At 35.1% G+C, this 24,502-nt stretch overlaps 3 protein-coding genes across 3 annotated transcripts; 2 read left to right on the forward strand and 1 right to left on the reverse strand.

The window, feature by feature from the left end:
* Window positions 1-1,246: 1,246 nt before the first annotated feature.
* On the forward strand, window positions 1,247-4,821 carry LOC142164270 (putative late blight resistance protein homolog R1B-16). Its single transcript, XM_075221941.1, has 3 exons — window positions 1,247-1,371; window positions 1,996-3,987; window positions 4,624-4,821. Exon 2 carries the CDS (start codon window positions 2,029-2,031, stop codon window positions 3,598-3,600), a length of 1,572 nt encoding a protein of 523 aa, XP_075078042.1. The 5' UTR covers window positions 1,247-1,371; window positions 1,996-2,028; the 3' UTR covers window positions 3,601-3,987; window positions 4,624-4,821.
* A 9,951-nt stretch (window positions 4,822-14,772) lies between these two features.
* On the reverse strand, window positions 14,773-15,769 carry LOC142164056 (uncharacterized). Its single transcript, XM_075221222.1, has 3 exons — window positions 15,420-15,769; window positions 15,074-15,293; window positions 14,773-14,967 (listed from the first exon to the last, which is right to left on the reverse strand). Exons 1-3 carry the CDS (start codon window positions 15,767-15,769, stop codon window positions 14,773-14,775), a joined length of 765 nt encoding a protein of 254 aa, XP_075077323.1.
* A 608-nt stretch (window positions 15,770-16,377) lies between these two features.
* LOC107790297 (N-carbamoylputrescine amidase) lies at window positions 16,378-24,280 on the forward strand. Its single transcript, XM_016612214.2, has 9 exons — window positions 16,378-16,667; window positions 17,318-17,366; window positions 21,431-21,522; window positions 21,628-21,779; window positions 21,903-21,949; window positions 22,042-22,075; window positions 22,336-22,502; window positions 23,519-23,615; window positions 23,713-24,280. The coding sequence occupies exons 1-9, from the start codon at window positions 16,579-16,581 to the stop codon at window positions 23,886-23,888; spliced, it is 903 nt and encodes a 300-aa protein (XP_016467700.1). The 5' UTR covers window positions 16,378-16,578; the 3' UTR covers window positions 23,889-24,280.
* Window positions 24,281-24,502: the final 222 nt, after the last annotated feature.

The following is a 24,502-nucleotide window of genomic DNA, read 5'->3' on the forward strand; positions in this document are numbered from 1 at the left end:
CTTGTTCAAATAAATTTCATAAATATTAAAAGCGGTAAAAGACAACATGCACAATTAGTTTAAAACATGTAATAAATCAGATAATTACGCCTAGTATTAATTGTTAAGTGACCGTGTTAAAACCATGGAACTCGGGAATGCCTCACACCTTCTCCCAGGTTAACAGAATTCCTTACCCGGTCTTCTGTGTTCGCGGATCATAAATAAAGTCAATTTCCTCGATTTGGGATTTAAAATAAATCGGTAACTTGGGACACCATAAATTATTCCAAGTGGTAACTCTGAATTAAATAAATAATCTCATTTCGATTAATGTCACTTTAATTGAAAAAACTCCCTTATCCCATCTGAAAAAAAGGAGGTGTGACAGCTATTAATATCGTAATAGTTAAAAATCATGATTAAGGGAGAACATGCCTATGCCAAATAGTTTATGGTCATTTGATGTTTTCTTTGGCTCTTTTTTCCCTTCGTAAGAAGAGAAGATATTCAAATTTCCTTCATTTTTATCAACTTAATAATGTTTTCGTCAAGAAATTATTATTATCGCTCTTTTAAAATTACTTTTGTAAATTATAGAGTTACTATTCGATTAATCGAAGACCGGATATATAAGAAGCTTTTCACGGGAAAACAAAACAAAATAAGATCTCTATGAGTTTTGTACAAAAAAAAAAAAACAAGTAGTATTATACGTACAAACATTGAACTTATTGTACTAGACATTTTAGAGGAAAGAGTTCCATCATTTAATATGACATTGTATATATATAGTTGAGGTCAACATTAGAAAGGAAAAAAAGAATTAATTTTTTGAAGGCGACAAATATTTATTAAATAATTAAAGCCAAAATAGAATTACATCATGAAAACATCTATGTTCTCTATATGAAAAGCAACAGAACAAAAAATATTTATAGAAAAAAAATTAACACATAATAATACTGAAGTATTATTTATATTCTTGTGATCTTTGACGTGTCATTGTTCATATAAAAGCATATTAATAAAAATAAAATAAAATATTTCTACAATTCTAATGTTCAAATTTAAAATATGACAGAAAATTCCTTCAATAAAGTTGATGGAGTGCAAATTTTTGGATTCAAAACATGTGAACAAAAGAACATTTTTAATTTTCATTACTAGAGAATCCAGTCTAATAAAAATAAAATAATGCACACACCTACCGCCTTTCCTTTTAAAATATTCTTTATTGTATAATTGGAAAAGCATATCAATTAATTTCACTCCACTCTAGCAGAATCTCACACTGCGAAAAATGGCGGAGAAGAAACGATTGGTGACTGTTGCTGCTCTGCAGTTTGCCTGTACCGACGATGTTTCCACCAACGTCGCCACTGCCGAGAGGTTTTTCCCTTTTTCTTTCATAGCCCCTTTTGCATATATGTATTAATTACTTACCAGTTTTTGTTATCTTTTTCGATTTAAGGATTTCTAAGTTACGTTGATGACTTTTGTTGCGTCCTCATTTGTCAATCACAGTTGTAGTTTTTTTTTTTTTTTTTTTTTTGTGGTAATCTAAGAGCTTAATATTTGTATAGGATAAAATCGGTTCATATTAAATGCTCATATAATAGAGCAATACGTGGAACTAGAGATAGGAGGAAAGCGAAACAGGTGGAAGTCAAGACCGGAGGCATCATTCTTGGTTGGCACCGCGAAGCCCCAATGGAAATGTTGTTCGTGAAGACAAATGAATAACAAAGTTTTATATTATCAATGTGATGAAAACGATATAGGGTTGTGTGCTATCTAACATTCTTATTGTATTCTTCAATTGAATTGACTAACTATTTTATCTAGTTTATTGGTTAACAAGGTTAATATTGCTCATAAGAATCTGTCGAGTTCTTACTCGCCTATTCAAGCTAACCTAATGCCTATTATGTCTATGGAATTAGAACTAATAAGAATGCCTACAGAAATTAAATCACATTTTAACATTCTAGCATGGGTTATTGTGTTTGAAAGAAGCTGGTGCCGCTTCTTCATTGTATTCCATCAATGAAAGAAGTACGTCATGTAGCAAGGGATGATGGTGAGCAAGCAGGCAAATTGAAACAGAGGCTGTGGAAACACAGGTACCTAGTTGTCATCGACGATATATGGAGCAGCAAAGCTTGGGATGATATAAGTCTATGGTTTCCAGATTGCAAAGGAAGTCATAGCCTACTTACCACAAGGTGCGGGAATGTAGCCAGTTATGCTGCTCCAGGTAAGCCTCCTCATCACATGCTTTCTCTAAGTCCGGAGAAAATTTGGTTGCAATCGAAGCTTCTTGAGAAAGTAGAGCTCTCTCCAGAATTAGTGAAAATTGGTAAGAAAGTTGCAGAAAATTGTCATGGAATGCCCTTGACCATTACTATAGTTGTTGGGCTTCTATCTAAATGCAACAATGGAGTATATGGATGGGAGCAAGTTGCACATGATGTAAAATCAGCAATATTTAAAGATCTTGGTAGACAATGTGAAAAGATCCTCGTGTTAAGTTACTACTATCTACCTCAACACCTAAAAGCTTGTTTTCTATATTTTGGAATTTTTCCCGAAGATGAAGAGGTTGATGTGAGAAGATTAGTGGAGCTATGGGTTGCAGAGGGATTTTTAAAGCAAGCTGATAATAAAAGTTTGGAGAACATAGCTGAAAAATGTTTGCAAGAACTTATAGACAGAAATGTAGTTCTTGTAAGCGAGCATAGGTTTTGGGGAGAAGTGGAAACATGTAAGATCCACGACCTCTTACATGAGTTATGCTTAAGACAAGCACGAAGTGAGAACTTCCTACCTGTTATAAATAGTAAACCACGGAATAGCGTCACGCGTGTCTCCCGATCATCCAAACGGGATTGTCTAATGATTGTTCGCCTGATTAGCAATTTTTATTGGTTCAACTCTCATCGCTGTGATCAAAAGAAAATACGCACTATTGTCTATCAAGGTGCACGCAGACATGCGGGGAGAGAAAGTTTAGGATTCAAGAATTTCAAAATGATCAGAGTATTTGACTTGAGAAAGTTATACTTTTATGGTGAAATTCCAACTTTAGTATTTGATTTGGTGCATCTAAGGTATCTATCCTTGTACATTAGAGACCATGAATTTCTCCCTCTTTTCAACCTTCAAAAGTTGCAAATTTTGATCATTGAAATAAGAAAGAATTGGGCAGATAAGATACCTTTAAACATTTGGAGGATGCCACAGTTAAGGACTCTACGCTTTATGAATTTAGGATGGTTATGTCCTCCGATTATGCCTAGTGGTGAAGAGAAGCATGCGGTTTTAGAAAAACTGCAAACTATAACTGGTGTTGGTCCTGCATGGTGTGAAAAGGAAATTTTTGCATTAATGCCTAACTTGAAGAACTTGGAAATCGTGTTGACCGGAGTTGCTCATGAATTGTGGATAGGTATTTCCTGTTTGCCTCTAATTGAGGTACTTAGAATTATAGTTGGAAAAATTGATTATAGGGCCTTTTCCCTGTACCGATCAAAAGCACATGATGCTTTTTTGAAATATAAAAGCACTTTTCCACCAACCCTTGGAAGGTTGACATTAGGCGGGACATGTCTTCCTTGAGAGGCTATGGACATTGTTGGCATGTTGCCTAACCTCGAGATACTCGAACTGGAAGACGATGCCTGCGGAGTTAACCTAAGACCGCGTGGAAACCTTCTGAAGGAGGGTTTCCTAGATTAAAGTTCTTGTCACTATGTCATATGCTTTGTTTCACAAAGTGGAAGGCTACCGAAGATCATTTTCCTGTCTTGGAGAGACTCTTTATATCTCATTGTCCGCAGCTAGAAGATATCCCACAAGACTTTGCAAATATTTTTACACTTCAATTGATCGAGTTACATGACTGTTGTATTCACCTGGCCATATCAGCACAGCAGATTGAACAAGAGCAAGAAGCCACTTTTGGAAGCCAAGTGACATATGTCCACACATACAATTGTGGACAAGGTAAGATTGACAAATAGAACATATCACCATGCTTTTTTGTGAGTGTCAAAATATTTCTTTCTTCTGGATTGGATCAACTTCACGACTAATGTGTTAAAAGAGCTATCGACTGAATTGAAGGAAGAAGAGAAAGAGAAGAGGAGAGGAGGCAAAATTTAAAATAAATAGAACTTCTGAACATATTTTGACTAAACAAACTACACTGAAGCCTTCTAATCCTTTCATTTCTCTTGTGGCCGTTTCATACACTAAAATTACATGCACATTGCTTAGTCTCCTCTACTCCTCTCTTTTCTTTAATTTGACAATTCGAGTACAGTAAAAGTTTTTAAATATGGTTGAGGAAATATTAGTACAACATTTTTTTAATTTGACATTTCGAAACACTTGAGTTATTTGAATTGCACTGAATTCTTACAGTAACTTTGTTACATTTGTCATACCACTTATACACCAACTTTTATAACAATAATATTATTGGGAATGATTTAACAAAGAAAGAGCTGAAAATATACTGGTTTTGAACTTGTTTATTACTAGTATTTTTTATTATCCCAATATATGCTTGAAGATTGTACTTTAACTGTAATTTGATGGTTAAGATGCTAATATTTGCACTTCTTTTCTTTTCAATAGCTTACTGCTTCCAATGTCATCATTTACTGAAGAGAGATTCCAGCTGACTGAGGAAGGTAGCTGCAACGATATTTCATCACACTTCGTCTAGAGCTTTCTATTTTTCTTGAGCACAGTGTTATGAAATTAAGATCCTTATGCATTTGGTTGTATTTTTATTTCTTGCTTTCGTTTTCAATATGCATTTGGTTGTGTTTTTATTTCTTGTTTTTCATTTTAAATCGTCACTTTTTAATAGTAGCATAATAATGTGTGAACAAAAATACCTTAACACACTATGATGAAGTTTGAAAATTCCATACAGTGGAGTATGAACTACTGAATATTAGAATGAAATATGTCAGAGGAAAGATGATACCTAGATTTAATTATTTCTATATTCCAGTTTTTTTAGCAGTGAATAGCACAAAAATTATAGTCAAGGTAATTTTAGAAAAATCCTCGTGTTAAGTTACTACTATCTACCTCAACACCTAAAAGCTTGTTTTCTATATTTTGGAATTTTTCCCGAAGATGAAGAGGTTGATGTGAGAAGATTAGTGGAGCTATGGGTTGCAGAGGGGTTTTTAAAGCAAGCTGATAATAAAAGTTTGGAGAACATAGCTGAAAAATGTTTGCAAGAACTTATAGACAGAAATGTAGTTCTTGTAAGCGAGCATAGTTTTTGGGGAGAAGTGGAAACATGTAAGATCCACGACCTCTTACATGAGTTATGCTTAAGACAAGACGAAGTGAGAACTTTCTACCTGTTATAAATAGTAAACCACGGAATAGCGTCACGCGTGTCTCCCGATCATCCAAACGGGATTGTCTAATGATTGTTCGCCTGATTAGCAATTTTTATTGGTTCAACTCTCATCGCTGTGATCAAAAGAAAATACGCACTATTGTCTATCAAGAAGCACGCAGACATGCGGGGAGAGAGTTTAGGATTCAAGAATTTCAAAATGATCAGAGTATTTGATTTGAGAAAGTTATACTTTTATGGTAAAATTCCAACTTTAGTATTTGATTTGGTGCATCTAAGGTATCTATCCTTGTACATTAGAGACCATGAATTTCTCCCTCTTTTCAATCTTCAAAAGTTGCAAATTTTGATCATTGAAATAGGAAAGAATTGGGCAGATAAGATACCTTTAAACATTTGGAGGATGCCGCAGTTAAGGACTCTACGCTTTATGAATTCAGGATGGTTATGTCCTCCGATTATGCCTAGTGGTGAAGAGAAGCATGCAGTTTTAGAACACTTGCATACTATAACTGGTGTTGGTCCTGCATGATGTGAAAAGAAAATTTTTGCATTAATGCCTAACTTGAAGAACTTGGAAATCGTGTAGAACGGAGTTGCTCATGAATTGTGGATACATGTTTCCTCTTTGCCTCTAATTGAAGCACTTAGAGTTATAGTTGGAAAAATGGATGACAATATCTTTGCCCAGTACAAGTTGCATGCACGTAAAAAGTTTTTGAAATATCGAAGTACCTTTCCACCAACCCTTAGAAGGCTGACATTAGGGGGGACGTGTCTTCCTTGGGAGGCTATGGACATTGTTGGCATGTTGCCTAACCTCGTGACACTCGAATTGGAAGACGACGCATGCGGAGTTGAATCCGAGACCACATGTACGGGAACCCACTGAAGGAGGGTTTCCTCGATTAAAGTTCTTGTCACTGTGTCATATGCTTTGTTTCACCGAGTGGAAAGCTACTGAGGATCATTTTCCAGTCCTTGAGAGACTTTTTATATCCCACTGCCTGTGGCTAGAAGAGATCCCACAAGAATTTGCAAATATTCTTACACTGCAGTTGATCGAGTTACATGACTGTTGTATTCACCTAGCCTTATCAGCACAGCAGATTCGACAAGAGCAAGAAGACACTTTTGGAGGCCAAGTGACAAATGTCCATACATACATTTGCAGACAAGGTAAGACCATCCATGTTTCATGCTTTGACATACATTTTTTTCTTTTGGAGTTCTGATTGGATCAACTTCATGACTAATGTGTAATGTGTTGAAAAAAACTATCGATTGAACTGAAAGAAGAAGAGAAAAAGGAGAGGAGAGGGGGCAAATTTCAATATAAATAAAACTTCTGAACATGTTTTGACTAAACAAACTACCCTAAAGCCTTCTAATCCTTTCATTCCTCTTGTGGCCGTTTCCAAACACTAAAATTAGATGCACATTGCTTAGACTCCAGTCTCCACTCCTTTAATTTGACAATTCCAGTACAGTAAAAGTTTTTTAATATGGTTGAGAGAGTACTAGTACAGAGTTTTTTTAATTTGACAGTTCAAAGACGAGGAAGGCAAAGTATTGGTAGAGGAGGCACACATTAAGCGAAAATGGAAGATATACTTCCATAAGCTCTTGAATAAAGAGGGGACAGGAATATTGTGTTGAGCGATTTAGAACACTCCGAGAGGCGTCGAGATTTTGGATTTTGTAGGCGTATTAAGTTTAAGGAGGTTAAGGGGGCTACGAGTAAGATGAGGAGGGGAAAGCGACCGGGTCAGATGAGATACCGGTGGAATTTAGGAAAAGCACAGGCAAGACAGATGTGGAGTGGCTGACTGGGTTATTTAATGTCTTTTTAGGACGACAAAGATTCCCCAAGAATGGGGTGGAGTATAATGATTATGTTGTACAAGAACAAGGGCGATGATAGAAATTGCAACAACTATAAGGGTATCAAACTACTTAGCCACACAATAAAAATTTGGGAGAGGGTGGTGGAATGTAGGGAAGGTAGGGGGTGTCTATTTTCGAGAACCAATTCGGATTCATGTCGAGGCGATCCACTACAACATCCATTCATCTTGTTAGGAGATTGTTGGAGCAGTATAGAGAGAGGAACAAGGACTTATATATGGTATTTATTGACCTAGAAAAAGAATAGGACAAAGTTCTGATGGAGGTTCTATGGAGATATTTGGAGGCAAGAGTTGTGCATGTAGTGTATCAAGGCGGTTAAGGACATGTACGATGGGGTCAAAACCCGGGTAAAAGCAGTGGGAGGAGAATCAAAGTACTTCCCAGTACTGATAGGTTGCACCAGAGATCAACTCTTAGCCCTTTTCTCTTTGCCTTGATGATGGAGGTATTGACGTGGCATATTTAAGGGGAGGTGTCATGGTGTATGTTATTTGCAGATGATATAGTATTGATTGACGAGACATGCAACGGGGTTAACACTAGGCTGGAGGTTTGGAGGCAGACCCTGGAGTCTAAAGGTTTCAAGTTGAGTAGGACTAAGATGAAGTATTTGGAGTGCAAGCTCAGTAACATAACTCGTGAGATAGATGCGGAAGTGAGGATTAATACATAAGTCATCCACAAAAGGGAAAGTTTCAAGTATCTGGGGTTTATAATCTAATGAAATAGGGAGATTGATGATGATGTCATACATCGTATTAGAGTGGGGTGGATGAAATGGAAGCTTGCATCCAGTGTCCTGTGTGATAAGAAGTGCCACCAAGACTTAAAGGTAAGTTCTATAGAGTGCTTGTTAGACCAGCTATGTTGTATGGGGCGGAGTGTTGGTCTGTCAAGAACTCTCATACTCAGAAGATGAGAGTAGGAGAAATGAGAATGTTGAGGTAGATGTCTGGGCATACTATGAGAGATATGATTAGGAACGAAGTTATTTGAGACAAGGTGGAAATGGCCTCCGTGGACGACAAAATGAGGGAAGCGAGGTTGAGATGGTACGGGCATGTAAAGAGAAGATGCACGGATCCCCCATGAGGAATTTTGATATGTTGGCTACAACAAATATGAAATTTAGCTACAATACAAAATTCGTCACTAATTATTTACTTTTTGTGACAAAAATTATAAGTCGTCTTTAAATACATGAACCACATACTTTTAGTGACGAAACATAAAATTTCGTAGTAAAGTGTCCACTAAAGTTTCCCACCAAAAAATGAGTTGGCGTCATTTATTGAGTAATACTAGCCACAAATTTAAAGTTATCGATGACGTATTATTTTGTCACTAATGATGTACTCAATTAGCGACGAACCATCATTTGTCTTAAAATTAATTAAATTTTCGACATGAAAAATTTTCTGTCACAAAAAATATGTTGTTACTATAGTGACGAATTATAATATGTAGTCAAACATTTTAAATTTCAGCGATAACATTTTATATTTAATTGTGACCTTAGTTTTTGTCACTAATAGTGCAAACAATTAGTGACAATTACTTTATTGTCTCTATTTAACTTAAAATTCAGTCACAATAATATTTTGTCACTAAATATATAATTTTAAATGACTACAACTTACTTTGTAGTTAAATTCGTGCAATAATTGGCCACGAAAAAAGTTTGTAGTTAAAAATCAAAAACTCATACTTCGTATTTAACTATAAGTCTATAAGTTTATTCATGCAAGATACATATACTTATTAGTACTTTAAGACTAATTGTACTTGTGATTGAAACAACCATCTTATAAAAATTATCAAGTTCGAGAAACTCAAACCCCGCTTTTACTTAAAAAATTTTGGGAATATTGTTTTTCTACTTTGAACACAATTCAAAGTTCTTATCGGAAAGCATCAAGTTTATTTAATTTCATATTGGGCGACAAACCATTTAATTTGGTTCTTTAGGGTCTGTTTAAAAAAGCCATGTGTAATTATCTAGTTGTATAATTACTACTAGGATAATTACACACTCTGGTATTACATAATATAATAATTACAATGACCTGTTTGTTTGCCAAAACGTAATAACAATATAATTCTCACAGTTATGTTTGGTTGGACAACAGTTATTACACAGTTAAATAAATGTTTTTTCATATTAACCTATCGAAATATATTAAATAATTATCAATTGACAAATAATATCTTAAAAATAGTAATTATCTTCCCATACCTAACACGTGAAATTATATTGAGATTGTTGTTCTTGTAAAGGCAGTAAGTATCTTCCAAATAAATAATATTTTAAAAAATAAATAATTATAAATTGGTAACGTATATCGGAAAACTAAAAATATTAAATAATTATAAATTGATAACTAATATCGAAAAAATTATCGGTGTCTTGACTATCTTTCAAATAAATAATATCTTAATTTAAAATAATTAATAAAAGTTTCAATTATGAATTGAATTTTTTTTACCAACTCATATCTTGAGTAAAATATGAAATTTATGATTTGTTGCACTTTTTAGATAATGAAAAGATAAATATGAGTTTAAAAGGTATTTTTTTTCTTAATAATTATTTTATACTAATGAATAGAAAGCAAAACTAGTGTCGTAAATTCAATTATACTCAAATCCATATTGATCAAGTAATTACTTAGCGAGACAAACATGTTAAATTTTATAATTATATCCAATTACATTCAAATATTCCTAACTGGATTTTCAAACACGATCTTATGGAAAATCTATGTCGTAAATCTAACTTTAGATTCCAAAACTAGTGTTCCTTTTTAATTTAATTTCGTCTTACTTAAACTTCAATATTACAAGACAATTGTCGTCCATTGAGAAAGAGAATGTAAGGTATTATATATATATATATATATATATATATATATAGTGGTACACAATTAGTCCGTAATTATTTTTACCAATTTAAAATAATATGTCATACTGAACAAAATTATAATTTCGATTAATATGTTCTTTTTATATTTACATTAGAGATTGTTAGTAATAGGGTGAATCAAGAAATTCAAGAAGATGTATGCACTATTATGAAGAGGTAGTTCTTGGATATAAATTTTACATGTTCAACCTTTATATTATTGTCATTGAATCCATTATTTTTTTTGGAACTATAGATTCAAAATTATTTTTTTTAAATGATAATTTTTTTTCCGATTTACATATATCTATACTTCGTGTCAAAAAACTTGGGATCAATCAAAGTTTATTGACTATATGTTATATGTTGTTACTAGTTTTATATAGACATTTAATTTAATTACATAAAATTTTACAGTGACAAAATAAAAAATAAAAATTTAATATGTCCTTGAAAATCTTGAAAGAATAAGCCAAAGAGAAAGAAAGAAAGAAAAATAAAAGGTACTTAGTTAAAATGCAAGAAGGGACACCACACAAGGCACTTGAGAGATCAAGTTCACAATCAAGAACTAAGAATAAATTAAGATTTAAGGAGTACGAGTAAAAATAATCTGTTAATTGAATTCAAAATTATCGTTCGTAAAAATCATATAGATTCAAAATCAAGTTCAAATGTCCTTAAAATTATTTCACATTCTTCAAAAGATGAAGTGGAGGAATCATAGATAAATAATACAGTATTTATAATATTTAAAATAAAATACTACCCTTTTTTACAATATCCGGAGCCTTGATTATTTTTTTGGCGCAAATTTATTGGCTACTACTAATTATATTAAAATTAGGATGGAAAATACATAGCTAATCCACTGCAATAAATAAAATATTTATCTTGTAAACAACTTTTACAACAAAATTTTGGATTTTTTTTAAAATAATCTGACCATAGTTCCATCGCTATATTTGGTAAGAATTAATGTGAGAAACAATTTATCTCAATCTAATTTATTTAAAGATTCTTCAGGATTAATGTCACGCTCCAAATCTGAAGTGGACGTAATTGGTACTCAATGCATTATACTAACCTTATTCTTGATACTCTCTTCTATGAGATTATTTTAGTTACGTTATTAAACCTGTAATTAAGGTATTTTAAATATTCCCTTCGGTTGATTTTAATTGATTTTTTGGCCTTTTTTTGTGGTGCATAATATTTTATTTTTTCAGATATCAAGAAAGAATTACCTTTTTTTTAAAACAAAATTGCCCCTGCAGTAAATGTGATGATCCAAAATGTCATCTTTAATTTAAACATTCATTTCTGTATTCTAATACCTCGAAAAGCACTATTTATCATTTTTCGATTTGCGTGCACAGTTCGTAAATTTTTTCCGGAAAGTTTTTATATGAAAAATTGATTAAAATGTGAAATAGAACTTTAAAACTCACTTAAGTGGACTTCGATCAACATTTTGATCAAACAGACTCAGATCAGTGTTCTGATAATTCCAATTGCTCCGTCTGGTGATTTTGGATTTAGGAGCGTGTTTGAAAAATTATTTAGAAGTCCGTAGTTAAAATTAGGTTTGAAATGGCTAAAATAGAAATTTAAGTTTGGAAGTTTGACCGGGGAGTTGACTTTTTGATATCGGGGGTCGGAATCCGATTCTAGAAATTTGAATAGGGTTGTTATGTCATTTATGACTTGAGTGCAAAATTTGAGGTCAATCGAACTTGATTTGATAGGTTTCGGCATCGAATTTAAAAGTTAAAAATTCTTAAGTTCCTTAAGCTTGAATTGTGGTATGATTCGTGGTTTTAGCGTCGTTTGATGTGATTTGAGGTTTTGACTAAGTTCTTATGATGTTTTAAGATTTGTTGGTGTATTTGGTTGAGGTTCCCGGGGCCTCGAGTGAGCTTCGGATGGTTAACGGGTTGAATTTTGGACTTGGAACTTTGCTGGAATTTTTCTGATGCACTGTTTGGTTTCCTTCTTCGTGTTCACGAGAGAGGTCTCGCGTTCGTGAAGAGGAACTGGAGGCAGGCGAAATTTACTCTTCACGTTTGCGAAGAGGGGACCGCATTCGCGAAGGGTAAAGGGCAGTGTTCATCGCGAAAGCGTGGGGGTGTTCGCGTAGAAGGGGCGAGGCCTGGCTGGGCACCAGCCGATAAGGCTTCGCGTTCGCAAAAGGGAGACCGCGTTCGCGAAGACCAAGTTTGGCAAGCCATCGCATTCACGAGACTACCCTCGCGTTCGCGAAGAAGAAATCCGGGGCAACACAAAAATGTGCTTTGCGAACGCGCGGGTGCTGTTGCGTTCGCGAAGAAGAAATCCCTGGACCAGCAGAACTTAAGTTCTGGAAATGGAATTTCGTCCCATTTTTCATTATTCACGATTTTGAGCTCGGGTAAGGCGATTTTTAGGCGATTTTCACGTGAAAACATTGGGGTAAGTGTTCCTTATTCTATATTGATTATATTTTATACTCATTTACATCATGAATCCATACATTTATGGAAGAAAATTATATTTTTATAAAATCTTCCAAAAATATAAAATGAAGATTTAAAGGTCAATCCGATGTCGGAATTCGATAATTTTTATATGGTTAAACTCGTATCGGAATAGGTATTCGGATTTCGTGAGTTTTTTCGGGATTCGAGACGTGGGTCTCACTGTCAATTTTTAAAATGAATTTCAGATTTTAATCCGAAAAAATTGTAAATTCATATGGAATTTCCTGCGATTCGTGTTGAGTATATTGAATTGTTTGTGATTAGACTTGAAGCTTTTGGACATGAATTCGCGAGATAAAGATTTATTGGAATCTTGAATTTGGTTGCGAGGTGATGTAAGTGTCGTGGTTAACCTTGACTTGAGGGAATAGAACCTTTGAATTATTTGTTATGTGAAATTCATGTGAACGACGTATAAGCGAGGTGATGAGTGTCTATACGTTGTCAAATTAATTATTTGCATAATTATTTGAAAATCATAAATCGTTTTAAATCATGAATTAATTATTTCTCTCATATTCCTTGCTCAATATTATGCCATGAATCCATGCTATAATTGTTACATGCTTATTTGATTTATGTGTCTTAATTGCTACTTGACATTTAGCATACTAATTATTAAATTGCCTATTTTCTCGTTAATTTTTACAATTAATTGCTACTTGTCATCACTTATTTCTAAATAAATCATAATTATTGCATGCTTGTTGTCTTATAATTTTATATTAATTGTTGCATTTATTTGAGTAATTTCTTTTATAAGAATTGAAAAATTATATTATTTGAGGAGCGGGTTGGATGTCGCAACAGAAATAAAAGTGAATATATTGGAGGAGCAGGTTGCACGCCGCAATATAATTGATTGAAATGAATATATTGGAGGAGCGGGTTGCACGCCGCAACAGAATTGATTGAAAAGATATATTAAGGATCGAGTTGCACGCCGCAATAGGATTAAATAAAAATGAATATATTGTGGGAGGTGTGTAGACACATGAACTTTGGTGTATCATGCCATTTTTCTTAACTAATTCATCAAACTGAGAGTTAAAAAACTCACATCCATTATCTGTTCTTAGAATTTGAACATTGGAATTGAAAATGTTCTTTATCATAGCTAGAAATTGTCTTATAACAACAATAGTTTCAGCTTTATTATTCAACAAGAATATCCAGGTGTACCCGGAGAAATCATCTACTAGTGTTATAAAGTACCTCTTACCATCATGTGTAGGCACTCTATATGGACCCCAAACATCACCATGTACTAGTTGAAAAGGTTTATTTAAACTAGTTATACTAGTAGGAAATGAAAGTTTAGACTGTTTTACAAGTGGACACACTGTGCAATGATAAGTTTTATCTGGCTTGGACAGTTTTAAAGACTCTATTTTCCTAAGTACATCGAGTGGTGCATGTCATAGTCTATTATGCCATATAGACAAAGGAACACTAACAGACATAGAAGAGCAAATGGAGATGGTTCTAATAGGCTGTTGTAATTGAGTTGGAGTTGAGGTTGCCTTCAGGTAGTACAATCCACAGTCTTCTCTACCAATCCCCCTCGCCTGTCCACTGAAGATATCCTGAAAGATACATAAATCAGGAAAGAATGCCACACAACATCTCAGTTCCTTTGTCAACTGAGAAACATATAGTAGATTAAACTTGAAATCAGGGATATGCAGGACATTATGAATCTCTTGATTTCTGAATATGCTAGATGTTCCTGTATTTGATATTGATACCGCATTATCAGTTGGTAAATATACTTTTCCACCTTTTAGGTTAGAGTCTTCATCCAATTTATTCAACAAATTAGAGTTTGCCACCATGTGATTAGTAGTCCCAGTATCAACTATCCACCTATCATCAACCACTCTGGATAGAAAGGAGAATATACTTGCTGCTGCTGCTGCTCCTACTGTTGGTTGAGTAGAACTTCCTTCCTTATTTATTTTGCCAAGCATTTATAAGATTTGTTGATATTGTTCTGGAGCAAAGTAGGGTGTTGAGGCAGGAGTTGGAGTCAATTGTGGTTGTGGCTTAATCATATCACCATTATAACCTCAAATATTATTTTTTACAAAGTTAACTGCTGGAATAGGTTCCTGAGCTCCGGATGGATGCATTTGTAAACCAGCAGTTACATATCCTCCACTATTCCCTGCAAAGTTGGCTGCAGATAAGGCGCCTCCCTTTATTTTGCTTTTAAAATCAGCAGGATATCCATTCAATTTGAAACAGTTCTCTCTAGTGTGTCCCTTATAGTTACAATAGTCACATACAAGATTATAATTTCTTCTAGATTTCTGATGAAAACTACCTCTAGTAGAAGACACAAAGGCAACAAGATTCATGGCTATCTACAGAAGCACCAGTATGAGCAATAGCCCTTTGACTTTTCCTCTCCGTTAACATCGAATAAGCTTTGTTAACAGAGGGAGCATGAATCATCATTAACAATTGACTTCTCGCTTGTTCATACGACTCATTAAGTCCCATGAGAAATTGTAGAAGCTTCAATCTCTCCATAAACACAATAAATTCACGAGACTTCTCACAGTCACACCCAGGAATTGGTGCTAGACTATCAAATTTTGCCCACAGTAGACGTAATTTAGAAAAATATGAGGAGATTGTGCTAGTACCTTGATTTACTGTGGCAATGCTTTTGTGAATCTGAAAAATTTAGGAGAGATCAACCTTGTCGAACCTCTCTTTCAGGTCATTCCACACAACACTAGCATTTGAAGAATAGACATTTCCACTGAGTAATTCTGGCGAAACGCAATTCATTATCCACGACAGCACTATTGCATTGCATATGTCCCAGAGATCCACTAGATTTGGACCATAATTCTCTCGCTTGCACTTGCCATCTATGAACCCTAACTTATTTCGTCCTAAAATGGCAATCCTCATAGCACGACTCCACACAGAGTAATTCTCTAGACCTCGTAGTTGTAATGAGATCAAAATTGTTTCTGAATTGTCATTAGAGTTCAGAAACAGAGGATGACTGTGACCTAATTTTTCTGGAGCTTCGTTATCGACTTCTGCCATTGTTGAGCTCACAAGCAATTACTGAAACGAGTGATTAATCTCAAGCGGTAGGCTCTAATACCATGTCAAATTGTTACACTACAGTAATATAAAGTATTTAGAAGAGAGCTTGAATTGAAGGAGAGGAAAACTTGGAGAGAAAGATTACTTCATTCTCATTTTCTTCAACTACAACAAATGAGTTGCATCACTGATATATATACAAGTTAGAGTTCTATATCACCAACTAACTCTAACTTTAATACTAGCTCTAGTAAAATTACTAACTCACTTGCTAATCACCTATCTAACTAACTCACTAACCGACTAATGCCACATCATCACATCAGCTTGCTACACTCTTAACAATTACATCATGAAAATATCCTTGTCTTCTAAACGAGAAGTAACAGAAAAAAGAATAACTATAGAAAAAGGAATTTTAACACATAATATACCGAAGTATCCTTAAATTTTTGTGATGTTTAACGGGTCATTCTTCATATTAAAGCATATTACTAAAAATAAAATATTTAAAACTAAAATATTTCAACAATTCCAAATTCCAAATTTAAAATATGATAGAAATTTCCTTCAATAAAGTTGTTGGAGTGCTAATTTTTGGAGTCAAAACATGTGAACAAAAGAACATTTTTAATTTTCATGATGACAAGAGAATCCTTTCCAAGAAAATAAACAATCCACACACACCTACCGCCTTTGTTTTTAAATATTCTTCATTTAACTTTACTATTATTATATAGATTGGAAAAGCATACCAATTACTACATCTCAGTCCCCTCAGCAGAGAATCTCTCACTCTGCGAAAAATGGCGGAGAAGAAGCGATTGGTAACTGTTGCTGCTCTGCAGTTTGCCTGTACCGACGATGTCGCTACCAACGTCGGCACTGCCGAGAGGTATTTGTTGCTCTTTCTTTCATAGCCCCTTTTGCATATATGTATTAATTACTTATATGGCCAGTTTTGGTTATCTTTTTCAAGTTCAGTAGAAATACAATTAGGATTTCTAAAAAGTTGAAGACTTTTGTTGTGTCCTCATATGTCAATCACAATTAGAATGTTTTTGTAATCTAAGAGGTTAATTTTGTAGCTCACTGGTAAGGGAATTGGGATTTGGTATCATTGAGCAAATATGTGTTCTTTAGATTTGCAAAAGGGGAATTATTTTGATGACATTTAGGGGTCGTTTGGTTTATAAACCAGTGGTGCAGGAATTGTAATGCTGAGATTATTTTGAAAATCGGGCCTTTGGTTATTTGTACTAAAAATGGGAGTTATACAGGGCGTTAATGATGGGTTTGAGGAAAAGACATTAGGCTAATTTTGTTTTTTAGTGTTTAATCCTTATATTGTTATACCATGCTATAGGCGGGTAATAATACACCAATTGCTGTAGTAAAGTATACTAAGATTAGTTACGCAAGATTCAAAATACAACCAAACACCGGATAAAGCAGTACCAAATTTTATACCATGATTTCATCTTATACATCAAAACCAAACAGGTCCTTACATATTGTGGCTCTAAGATTATGGCTTTGATACAGATTGGTTAGAGCTGCTCATCAGAAGGGTGCAAATATCATCCTCATACAGGTACAAGACTGCCCCATTGTTGGAATATTTGGTTATTACACGAGAACCCATGTGTGAACATGTTGTCAGCTTTTTTATCCATTGTTTCTTGTTCAAGTGCTGGAACTTTATTCCCGAGCTGTTTGTTTTCCCTCGAATTGTGTTATTGCTTCCTTTACGTGGTAGTTTACACTGAGATTGTTGAAAGTTATATTTAAAGGTTTGGTGGTCCTTAATAGGTTAGAGATGAGACCTTTGGCCTGTCTTAGGGCATAGCTTAATGGAATGCTAGTCTGGTCATACCTGTCAACAGCATGTTAACTGATACTAGGAGTTGCTTGGCCAGTTCTTATGAGAGTTCCTGATCGAATGGTCCCTTAAGTTTGGGAGAAGATTTATTTCCATAAATATAATACAACTCTGAGCATATTTGAGAACTTTCGGTCTCCGTTAACAAACTCTGTAAATGTGATGGAATGGTTGTTGTGCTTTGTTATTTTAAACTAGAAGCATCTTTCTTTAATGTCTTGTTAATTCTGCAATTCAACAGTGGATGCAGAATTACATGTACAATCGAGATAGTCAATATCATTTCTAAGTCACAACTAGCCAAATAGTAAAGTATTTCAAAACATTCTGCTCGTAAAGGTTATAACCAGTCCAATAAAAACAGCACCTAAATAACCTTGGCTGCAGGACAGCTGTCTTTTTCCAGTATATTGAAACCATTATAAAAATAACTATACATGAAAACATTAAGAGAGTGAGAGAAAGAGAGATAAGAGGATAAAGAACAATCTATTGAATATCAGACCGTTATACTAATATAATAGGCAAGTGTTCAAAAATTTAAGCGAAAATAAGTATGTGTCGTGAATACTTAGCATAAAGCATGTGCTTGCACCAAAACCAGATGAAGAATCTTCACATAATAAATAAGCTGAGGTAAGGGGCACGGAAAGGAAGAACCTGATAAGTGAGTCAATAGGGATTACTAGAAATCAATATGCATGATATTCAGAATTGAAGTTTCACTGATCGATTAAAGTAGTATGATGATTCTCCTTACTCTTCCTGTATTTTATCCTCTTTCGGGCGTCCTTTCAACCATTCTTTTCTCTGTGTATATATATTTCTTATGCGTGTGTAAAAATTCTGTCTCTTTCTCCGCTTGATTTTTGTTTCAGTTGCTTAGTATAACCAGTTCCTTCGCCTGCACCCATTCTTTTAAGCATTTAGAGCTTTATTCAGTAATAGTTCTGAAAATTTCCTGATAACTCCTAGATCCCTCCTGACCTCTTTCATAACTCCTGTGCTTCTTGGTCCATACATTGCAAGTGTGGAAACTTAACTTGAATGCAGAGAGAGCAAGCACCATTTAATGGCCAGTAAGGATGGAAAACAATAGCGGGTCTTTAACAGAGTGCTGGGTCATTTCATACGACAATTTTGTTCTGTTGTTACTGGCTCTTTTTCGTAGACAGGTGTGAGAATGAGGGATAATTGCTGAAGCAGGGAGGTGGTTATAGAAGGAACCATGAGCAGCGTCGGACCATTTTGTCACATTTAATGGAGCTTGTTATCTGATAGCAGAAGCACTCAGTTTTTTTAAATTTAAGTAAGCGACCAACAATTGCTATCAAAGCAAGAAGTATAGACTATAGACTTGTAGGACATGTCTCACAGCTACTAAACTTAAGGGGTTAGATATGCTCACGATCATAATATAAGGACAAAGATAAACGTACCCCCAAACTTGTAGGACCATTTGAGTTAAACTCGTCTTTGTAGTTTCCTCTTGTCTACTTTCTTGCTCATGCTAATGCGTAACAAAGTAGTTCAAAAAATCTGTGCCACTTCTGTTCCAGATTGGAGGCATATTCTGGAGACTTGGCTGGTACTTGGCTTGGTTTCAACTTGCTTCAAACAGCCTTGAAATAGAAATGTTCATTTGGTTTAGCTGTTAGATTCAAGAGAACATGATTGGGAAGTTAGCTAAAATTAGAGCTGTTAATATGGGCGGGCCCGGCCCCGCCCACGTGGGCTTTAGCAATTGACGGGCTGGGCTGAGCTAGTCCACCATTTTGATGGGCCTTATAATGGTCAGTGTGGCCGGCCCATCATTTTTAAAAAATATAGTTTTATATTTTTTCTTTAAGTTCTAACCTAAAAAAGATAAAATTTTAAAAGTTAACAATCTTATTGGAAAAATTTCACAAAACTTAATAACTTTTTATACTGTTCCAATATATCACAATAAGCACTAAAAAAAGTACAAGACAAGACTATATTTCATTCACTAAAAGTCAAAACTCAAAACAAACTATTCAAGTGACCGTCCATGACGCTTATGGGATATCCAACACATCATCTTCATCAAACACATTTGAATCTGCTTGTGAGAAGGTTGTCTTAACATCTTCACTTTCATTTACATCTACAATTCATATGCAATATTAATTAGTTAAATATTAAGAATAATTAAATTTTAAAAACTAATTAACGTTTTAAGACGTTGATCTTTTAATACGATGAGCTTAATAAATTTTAAGCTTGGGATACTCTTCTTGTTATTTTTAGTGTCATATACTTTTTATATTTAGTATATTTTAAAAACATATATTTATTAAGCCCACGGGCCGGCCCAGCCCAGCCCCAGTCAAGCCTCACAGGCCATGAGCTTACTCGGGCTGGACTTAAAAGCCTCGTTTTTAAATGGGCTCCAAAAATTCTAGCCCAACCCTACTAAATCACGGGCTGGGCTGGCCCAACGGTCCAAGCCTATATTGACGGCTCTAGCTAAAATGAACGGAGAAGAATATTAAAACTGGTTATATAACATATTCGAGTCGGAGACAATTGCAAATATTCCAGTATCTTACAACAATAACAAACCTAGTGTAATCCCACAAGTGGGGTCTGGGGAGGATAGTGTGTACGCAGACCTTATCCCTATATTGTGGAGGTAGAGAGGCTGTTTCTGATCGACCCTCGGCTCAGGAAAAGCATAGTCACAGCATAGTTGAAAAGTATTCCAGTATCCTCCGTTAAGTAATTAGATCTTACCAAAGTTTTGTCAATAATCTTCCCCATTTAAGTTGGCCCAAGACTGTTCACTTCCAAAATCTCATCATTACACATCAATGAGTGTTCGGAGTTAAACAAGAGTAGTAAAAATGTAAAATATTAAAGTTTAACGGGGTTTTAAGATAAATATAAGAGAAGCTGTGCCTGAATCCTGAACAACTGTCCCCCCCCTCCCCACAAACACCCCGTACGGGTTTTATTTTGGGGGGGGGGGGGAGGGCAGTATGAGCAGGCCTTGAGAAAAAAAAGATTCGGTTTGGCCTGAGTGTGTCAGAAAGGTTCAGATTTGGCTAAAACATATGAACTTAAGTGAACTGACTGAAATTGATGCCAGTTGAAGCTATTGAAGTGAATCAAACTTATGCAGTGTTGGTTACTGTAATTTCAGCATAGTGTACTGTTTTTTCTTGAATCTTTAGAGGGGGAGTCTAACTCTTCCAGTTATATATTATCATTATACTTTAGTATAAGTATCCTTGGGAGTGCGGCTAACAAAAAGAACAGGATTTATAGCCAAGGTGTTTACAATGTTATATAGGTGTTGGTAACTAATAAGTAATAACTATAGAATGAGGTAAAAAGTTGTATATGATTGTTTAAGTGTTAATGATTACCGTCCTAAGGAGTTGTCAGATCAATTTGAATTGACCTATCACTTTGACAAGTAATCTTGTTTAGCTCAGCATTTAGCAGTTGTGCTTATTCTTGACACAAGTGATTAAGCTAGACAGTCGAATTGTAACTTCATCTCATGTATTTTATACATACCATGACTCAGATTTTTGTTGATCTTCAAAAATTGCCAGTGTCCTTAATACATCAACATTAAAAGAGAATTGTTTTCTCTCAGTTTCGAGTTTCTAATGATATTTTTATAGAGTTAGGGTGATACTCTTGAAGTTTGTAGTCCTATGAACTTCGACTTTTTGAAAGTATTTGGTATTCATCTGCATGTCTGCAGTCCAGTATTCATTGATACTTCCCTATTTACATCTCAGGAGTTGTTCGAGGGCTATTACTTTTGTCAAGCTCAAAGGGAGGACTTCTTCCATCGAGCAAAACCATATCAGGGGCATCCAACCATTGTGAGGTGAAAATTCTGATTACTTCTGGTGTCTTATTGCTGGTTTCGTTAGCATATGTGTCAAGGTTCCAATAACAACCTGGCTTGTTCTTTCTATGTGCATGTTTGTAGGATGCAGAAGCTTGCGAAGGAGCTGGGAGTGGTTATACCAGTTAGTTTCTTTGAAGAAGCAAATAATGCGCATTACAATTCTGTGGCTATTATTGATGCTGATGGCACAGATCTTGGACTTTACAGGAAGTCCCATATTCCCGATGGACCTGGTTAGTAAAACTTGGAAGAACATTCCAAAATCATTGTGCTACTTGTCATTATTCTGTTAGATTTCCTTCAATCACTTTCTTCAATACTCCTTTTTCATCCCCTTAAGTTGTTTGTCTCTACAGGTTATCAGGAAAAGTTTTACTTCAATCCTGGTGACACTGGTTTTAAGGTAAGGAATACTGAAGTCCTGTTACGATATTGCGATAGTGATATTTTCCTGCTTTCCCCTTTGCTCATGGACGTAATGGTGTTCATAAACAGGTGTTCCAGACTAAATATGCAAAAATCGGAGTTGGTAAGAGAATATATGTTGTCATGGTTGTTCTTTAGGTTTCATTGTGTTCTCTACCTTTGATGAACATTTGGATACATAGGAGAAAAATAAAAGTTGTGCTGCTGTGGGCAAAAACCTTAAATCTCCAAAAGTTACTTACATACACTTCACTTTGTAATTTTAAGATTTTATTAAAGAGGACAAAGATACTCTTGTTGTAAATACAGTGAAGACTGAAGATACACTACCGATAGTATTGACTGTTATTAAATTCTGTCCAGCAATTTGCTGGGATCAGTGGTTTCCTGAGGCAGCTCGAGCTATGGCACTTCAAGGTGCAGAAGTACTGTTCTATCCTACTGCAATTGGTTCTGAACCTCAAGATGATGGACTTGATTCTCGTGATCACTGGAGGAGGGTGATGCAAGGACATGCTGGAGCTAATGTGGTACGTTTTATTTTTCATTTTTAACTTTTTTTTCGTTAAGAATGATAAGTAAAAGGGATGTTTATGTTGGCATGATCAGGATAGCCTAGTTGCAAGGATCCTCCACCTTCAATCATAAGATTTTGGGGGTTTGAGTCACCAAGGGAGCAAAAGTGGGAAAAGGGTCACTATTCGACTCCTGGGCAATGGGTTAGGATGGTGGGGTTTTAGCATAACCTAAAAAAAAACAAGGAAAGTTGTGTCCCAAGCTAGAATTTGGTCCAGCTAAAATGTTAATTATGCATCTTGATCCTAGTTTATTAATTTTATTATACACCGAGCTGCTTTAGCTTATTCTTTTCTTTTAATCATTCTTTTGCTCGGCTGAGCAACATACCTGTGTTACAATTGGGTAAAAATGTCTGTAAGGGACAAGAATTGAAGAGATGTACAACAAAAAGTTTATGCAAGAAAAAGGAAACACGGAGTCATGCCCCTCTTATATATTTGCTGGACAGATTGGAATAGCCATCAAAAGTGCTTTTCCTCTCTTAACCAACCCCTTCTATCGTAGCTCCTATTTGAGCTTAAAACTGGACTATTTCAGTAGTTCCCTGTGTGTTTTCTTGGTGTGGGTTTCTTCCTCAACTCTAGAGCTGACATTATATGTACCTCAATCTGGATTCATATTCTATTTGATCTTACAAGATACACACACACACACACACACACTCTGCTAATCAATTCTTCACGACAAGCATAGCATTTACTGTACGCTATGTATGCCATTTTCCTATGCATTCTCTGTGTAGAAAAGGAAACTAACAATTATTTGCAACTTTTAGCAAAAGAAGAATTTTGATTTCTGTGGTTTTAATACACCAAAATAAAACCAAACTCGAATTGTTGGTTCTCAACTCATTTTACAAGACCAAAGCCAAGAAAATGACTTTTAAATTGTTGGTTTGGTTTGAATCAATTTGGTTCAGTCTTTTTTCTAGAAACACTTTGTCCACTTTAATTTTTATCGTGTTCAGGTACCTTTAGTAGCTTCAAACCGCATTGGAAAGGAGACAATTGAGACAGAGCATGGGAAAAGCACGATAACATTCTACGGCTACTCTTTCATTGCAGGTAAGCTATTTGACAAAACTTTGTAGCTACAGAACTTGAAAAACATCTATCGCCTTATGTTGCTAAGGGGCTCTGAATCTGGTTTAAAAATGAACAGGGCCCACTGGGGAGTTGGTAGCAGCTGCTGATGATAAAGAGGAAGCTGTTCTTATAGCGCAGTTCGATCTGGACAAAATCAAGTCCAAAAGGCAGAGTTGGGGGGTATTTCGTGATCGACGCCCTGATTTATATAAGGTTCTTTTGACATTAGATGGAAGCAACCCAGTCAAGTGATTCAAGATGGACCAAGTATCGCCTATTCTCCTGCCCTTTTTTTTGTCAATCTTATCAATAAAAGAGTGAGGACTAAAATATAATCTTGTACTCGAGTTCTGTTGTCATGTAACTCGTTATATGGTGTGATCTGTCACATGCTACACTTTCTGCAATGAATGGCAGAGTTCGGGAGTTTGAATCCCTTAATGTGTAATCAGTAGCATCTATGTGCAACTTTGATGGTTTTTGTCACATCCAAGTAGTGAACACATTCATCATTGGGACCTTGATTTGTATTTGTTTACACTGGTGGATGGCTGTTCTGGAAGATCCCATTTCCGAAAACCATTTCCAGACATAAACACTTGGAATGTCAATTTCTCAATATATCTCTGAAAGCATTGGAGCTATATCTGGTGGTGCACAATATCTTTCATCCTATCATTTTTGATTTTTAGATAGAGATTGCATTTTCGGGTCCCTCTATATTCTTTTTTGATCCATTTAGATAGAAAATTGAACATATTCTTTGCCTTATGTTTAGTTGTTTTTTTCATGTGTGCCTATTTAGTTTGGAATTATTTCTTGTGGAATGAATGATCCAATTGCTACAGCCACTTGGAAACACCAAG

Source organism: Nicotiana tabacum, chromosome 9, assembly GCF_000715075.1.
Source record: "Nicotiana tabacum cultivar K326 chromosome 9, ASM71507v2, whole genome shotgun sequence".
NCBI classification, from domain to species: domain Eukaryota; kingdom Viridiplantae; phylum Streptophyta; class Magnoliopsida; order Solanales; family Solanaceae; genus Nicotiana; species Nicotiana tabacum.